The sequence below is a fragment of the Lissotriton helveticus genome, chromosome 3_1, assembly GCF_964261635.1.
Source record: "Lissotriton helveticus chromosome 3_1, aLisHel1.1, whole genome shotgun sequence".
Classification (NCBI taxonomy): Eukaryota; Metazoa; Chordata; class Amphibia; order Caudata; family Salamandridae; genus Lissotriton; species Lissotriton helveticus.
Window position 1 is genome coordinate 1,134,832,544 of NC_136061.1, and position 6,000 is coordinate 1,134,838,543.

Genomic DNA, 6,000 nt, shown 5'->3' on the forward strand with positions numbered 1-6,000 from the left:
TCGGGCCAGCGCCAGCAAACTTCTGCTTTTCGCCCCTTTCGTGGCCAAGGAAGGGGCGCCCCCACAGATTCGTCCAGCCACAGGCCACAGAACCAACCTCAACGCAGTTGCGGAAGTGGGAACTGCCTTGGCGGTGCAGGGGGACAGAGGCTCGGTCGGTCCACATCCACTCCTGCAACATCTGCCTCAAAGCCTTCCTAGTCCAAGCTTTCAGGCCCATTCGACGCCAGTGGGGGGCAGGGTCCGCAATCACCTCCTCTACTGGCGTACTATCACTTCAGACAGGTGAGTGCTGCAAATCGTCCGAAGGGGCTACTCCCTCCCCTTCAAGGCGACCCCTCCAGCCATGCCACCGGAGTACCACCGCATGTCTGGGATCACTTGCAATTTCTGCAGGAGGAAGTTATGGCCCTCTTGGGGGCCATGTAGCGCGTTCCTGGGCCAGAAGTAGGACGTGGTTGCTACTCCCACTACTTTCTGGGACCCAAGAAGGGCAACGGAGGCCTACGCCCTATCTTGGACCTCTGGCGCGTCAACGGCTTCCTCCAGAAGGAGAAGTTCAGATGCTGACTTTAGCTCAGGTCCTGGCTGCCCTGGACCCTGGAGACTGGATGGTAGCGTTGGACTTGCAGGACGCATATTTCAACATCCCCGTCCTGCCGGCTCACCGGCGCTACCTGCGGTTCGCGGTAGGCCGCGAGCAACTTCAGTTTACCATGCTCCCCTTTGGCCTCACCAGTGCCCCTCGGTTGTTCACGAAAGTGATGGCGGTGGTCGCAGCGCCTCTGCGCAGATCAGAGGTTTCAGTCTTCCACTATCTCGACGACTGGTTGTTGAAGTCGTCTCCCACCTCCAGACTACAGCCGATCTCCTGCACTCGCAGGGAGTCAGTCACACCTGTTCCCCTCTCAGAAGCTCCTCTTCATCGGAGCGGTTCTGGACTCGGCGCAGTTTTGGGTTTATCCTCCCGAGCAGCGGGTTCGGGATATTCAGGCTCTGATTCCGATCTTTCAACCTTTATCCCGAATCTTGGTCAGGTTGACTCTGTGGCTCCTGGGGCTGATGGCCTCCTGCATTCTGCTGGTGCATCACACCAGGTGGCGGATACGGGCTCTGCAGTGGGACCTGAAGTTTCAGTGGGCACAGCATCAGGGCAACCTGTCCGACCACGTCCTGATCTCGGAAGGCACTGCAAGACAGTTGCAGTGGTGGCTCATCGACCGCTATTTGGTCAGCAGCAGATCCCTCTCCCTTCCCCAACCGGAGCATGTATTAGTGACGGATGCGTCCCTCCTGGGATGGGGGGGCCACATGGGAGAGGCGGAGATCAGAGGCCTCTGGTCTCCGGCGGAGTCCCGGCTCCATATCAACCTTCTGGAGCTGCGGGCGATCCGGCTTGCACTGAAGGCATTCCTTCCGTCTGTCTGGGGAAGTGTAGTGCAGGTGTTCATGGACAACACCACCGCCATCTGGTACTGCAAAAACAGGGCGGGGTGGGGTCGTGGACCCTTTGTCAGGAGGCTCTGCACCTCTGGACATGGCTGGAACACCAGGACTTCACCCTGGTGGTTCAACACCTGGCAGGTTCCCTGAACGCCAGGGCAGACAAACTCAGCCGCCAGTGCATGATGGATCACGAATGGCGTCTGAACTCGGACGTGGCGCAAGGTCTCTTTCGGCAGTGGGGAGAGCCTTGGTTAGATCTATTCGCCACCAACGAGAATGCGCATTGTCATCAGTTCTGCGCGTTGGAATTTCCAAGGCGGCACTCGCTCGGCGACGCTTTTTGTCGCGAGTGGAGCTCTGGTCTGTTGTACGCCTTTCCGCCTATACCACTTCTGCCCAGAGTACTGAAGAAGATCAGGCGAGACCGGGCCCATGTCATCCTTGTGGCTCCGGACTAGGCACAAAGACACTGGTATCCCGAGCTACTCAGCTTGTCAGGCGATCCCCCAATTTGTCTGCCTCTTCTGGAGGGCCTTCTGTCGCAGCAGCAGGCGACGGTCCTCCACCCGAACCTGTCCAGTCTCCACCTATATGCGTGGAGATTGAGCGGCGACAGTTTAGGCCATTTGACTTGCCTCCTGAAGTCTGTGATGGAATTCTGGCAGCCAGGCGTCCCTCCACAAAAACGGTATACGCCTGCAGGTGGAACAAATTTGTGGCATGGTGCACAGCAAACGCTGTGGATCCACTTTCTGCCCCCCTTTCAGAGGTTCTCCTCTTCCTTCTTTCTCTTGCCCAGCAGGGCTCTGCTCTGAGCACTATCAATGGCCATCTCTCGGCCATTTCAGCCTTCTTAAGGCTTCCTGATCAGATTTCTCTTTTCAAGTCCCCTGTTGTAAATAGATTCTTGAAAGGCATCACGCACATGTTTCCTCCTGTTCCCTTCGTGATGCCTCGGTGGGACTTGAATCTTGTTCTGACGTATCTGATGTGCGCTTCCTTTGAGCCACTTCCTAACTGTCCTCTTCGTCTTTTGACTCTTAAAACCTCTTTCCTGGTTGCCATCACCTCTGCCAGGAGAGTGAGTGAGCTCCAGGCTCTATCTTCTAAGTCTCCTTTCTTCTCTGTCCATCTGGACAACATTTTTTTCTGAGGATTCGTCCTTCTTTCCTGCCCAAGGTGGTTACAGCCTTTCACATCGGGGAGTCCATCACCTTGCCCACCTTCTTTCTGCCTCTGCATCCCTCGAAAGAAGAAGAGGCTCCACCGTCTGAACCCAAAACGTGCGCTCTCCTTTTATCTAGACCGCACACGCCAGTTCCGGGTCGACGACCAGCTCTTTGTTGGTTACATAGGCGCTAAGAAGGGACGTGCGGTGCACAAGCGCACCATCTCTCGGTGGGTCGTTTTGTGCATCAAGGTCTGTTATTCCTTGGCGAAAAAGGAGCCTCCTGTGTGGCTGCGCGCCCATTCCACTCGGGCCACGGCGGCTATTACTGTCCTGGGTCGGGGAGTCCTCTTGCAGGACATCTGTCGGGCAGCTACGTGGGCCTTGCTGCACACGTTTGCTAAGCACTACTGCCTGGACAGCCAAGTCCGGAGAGATGGCTTTTTCGGTCGTTACGTTCTCCAGGACTCTCTGGTGTGATCTTGGTTCGCAGACCCACCACTGGGGTTGGTATTGCTGGGGTATCTATTCAAAGGTAAGGAATCTAACACTAACCTGTTTCTTTCAAATGCACAAGTTACTTACCTTCGGTAACGATATATCTGCAAGAAACAGTAGTTAGTGTTAGATTCCTTACCGCCCCACCCATCCTCTCCATTCTGAGAACCGATATCTAGGGTTAAGGTATCTCCCTTTGAGGGCCCTAGTTTCATGGCACCAGTGTCTGTTTCTTGCATGGCTCTGCGTTCCTGGCGCAGAAAGCTGTGCACAGAACTGACGTCGGCACGCGAGGGCGGCGTCTAAGTACTCCAACGTCATCCCGGCGATCACACCGACGATGGACGCGGAGCCGCAGACGACGCCTACCGACGCGCAAGGGTACTGCTGACGAAAACTTTCCGGATCCAGTCTGATGCCTGGGGATATTCTAAGGTAAGGAATCTAACACTAACTACTGTTTCTTACAGATATATCATTACCGAAGGTAAGTAACTAGTGCTTCAACACCAGGCAGCCAGCACATGAGAGGCTGGTAAGTTTTCAGGGGCACCTCTAAGGTGCCCTCCTAGTACATGCATTATTAACGGGTCCACCACTGGAATCAGTGTGGGTTTGTTAATGCAAGGTGTTTTATACCAAACACCAAAGATATCAGTGCAGCCATCATGTAGCTGGGAGAATTCATTTTTTAAGTGTCCAGAACAAGTACTTAAAATGGCTTCCCTGTTCACTTGTGCTATCTAAGAATCGACTTAGATATCACATGGGCATATTTGCTCATGCAGATATGCCTACACATGTGGTATAGTGCACATTGGGTTCATTCTGTAAAGCCTGCTGTAGGGAGTGGCTTATCAATACTGCTTGCAGTGTCTGCAGGCTTGGCACACAGGGATGACTGCCATGTCATGTTTTCACTTTTCTTTGCACCATGGCACGCAGCCTGCAATTGCAGTTTGCATGTTTATGCTGAAGGGTCTCTTTGGGTGGTGCCATTTATTAGGGACTTACAGGAGGAACTAAAGGTTTTGACAGTTGCTGGATTCATATAGTTTTAGGGAAAGAGACCTGGCACTGGGACCAGGATAGCAGGAACCCAGTGCACGTCTGTCAACATTGATTTAGATACCAGGCAAAATGTGAGAGTGACTATGTCAAAAAAGGGGCACTTATCCTACTATTGGGATATTAAAAAGACGAGGAATCTGCAAGGAAATAGAGTATCCACCAGCAGGGTAATTACCGAAGTTAAGTAACTCTCTTTAATCTTGCATTAAGCTAGTTTGTATTTACTATCCGAACCCCACGGATGGTACATAACGGCATAAGAACAAAATAATTGTTTTCTTTGGCATTGATAATGGCCATTAGCTGATGGCTGTCATAGTTAGTTAGTTTTATAAATGACTTTTTGTTACCTTTCTAATTTAGTACAATCTGTGAGGTATGCTAAGAGCAACTGACCGCAATACTGCATTATGATCCTGTTCCTTGTGTCTCTTTTTACACTTTTTAATTGTGATTTTGCTTACAATATAATATTCAAGATATTAGTTTAGAGAGAGTAATCAGGGGAACCAATGGGTCCTGGTAAGTAGCCACTGTTGGGTCCTCTGTTTTGCTATACATTAAATCTTTGAATGTGAGCACCAGCCATGGTCGCATTTACTGTTTGTATTGTTTTCTGAATCTTCACTTCCATTTGTAATAAACCTTTATCCTTGGCAACCAGCCATTCAGATTTTTTTCTCAACATTTGCAAGCTGTGTGTAATTGAAACTTTGTTAAATTAAAGTTTCCACTACGTTTGTGGAAAATGAGCTAACAACTATTTAAAAATTGTTTGCGTATGTGTGTTTTTGTTTAACAGCTGCTTTTCAGTATTCATGCCTGCGATTATGGTCCCAGAAAAAGTGGATTTTTTTTACCTTGTTCGTGCAATTGCATATTTTTCTTATTTCTGTCTTGAGTTCTTATTGAACACATTGCTGTCATAAACTTCAGAATGCACAAAGGTGAGAAACTATGGCATGAATGGTAGTGAGCTATGAAACAGTTGAAAAAGGAAATGTTGGGACTTGTAATTATCGCTGCTTGCGTTTCCTTACAGGGTAATTGGGATACGTCTGGGAGTGAGCTGAGTGAAGGAGAATTAGAAAAACGAAGGAGGACCCTATTAGAGCAACTGGATGATGATCAATAAATTAAAAACCAACCGTTTACTGAAATGTAATAAAAAATAACCTGATTTTGAATACTTATTGTTTCTAATAAGTTTAATTGAAATAACACTGGGTTTTAACATAGCTGCTGCTTTTGTAAATGAAGTGGCTATTGTTAAGGCATTATTTGAGCATCTGTTCTGAGATGTGAATAAAATTTAAATCCAATTGTACGTTTTATTTTAAAAAGTTGCCTTAAGAACATTTTTCAGGATCTGCCACATTTTAGATGACCATTGCAGTATATTTGTCAGAAAATCAATGTTGGCTTCAATATTTTTCGTAAGTTGAGGATTGCTCTTCGCTTTAAAATTCAGTTTTATTTCGATGTTCTTTTTAAGTTTTACCCTTGTGACATACGTTTTTGCTCAGTGGAGTCAAATCACCATGGTACACAAACTTTGCCAATTGGACTATTTTTGTATATTTTATCAAATATTAAAAACTTGTCTTCTAGCTTGTTCTAGTATTCATTTGACATTTTCAGCAATATTCAGACTTTCTATAAAAAGCTCAGCCATTCAGCATGGATTGCTTTTATTTTAATTGAGCCATAAGATTTCTTCTCAGCTGGGCAAAGAAAAGATGAATTAGTTGTCTGCAGGATAAATTAAGGGACGGGCTTTTTAAATATGTAAATGATTATTTAAGCAGAATTACAAA

General features: G+C 48.2%; 1 protein-coding gene across 4 annotated transcripts in view; it reads left to right on the forward strand.

Annotated features, from left to right (window-relative positions):
- The window catches only part of PRPF40A (pre-mRNA processing factor 40A), an 879,874-nt gene extending 874,081 nt beyond the window's left edge, over positions 1-5,793 (forward strand). For all 4 annotated transcript variants that reach the window (XM_078681728.1, XM_078681731.1, XM_078681729.1 and 1 more), the window contains one exon: positions 5,226-5,793. In XM_078681728.1, coding sequence (XP_078537854.1) covers positions 5,226-5,318 — 93 coding nt within the window. In that variant the 3' untranslated portion in view covers positions 5,319-5,793. The remainder of the gene's footprint in view (positions 1-5,225) is intronic.
- The last annotated feature ends 207 nt before the right edge of the window (positions 5,794-6,000 follow it).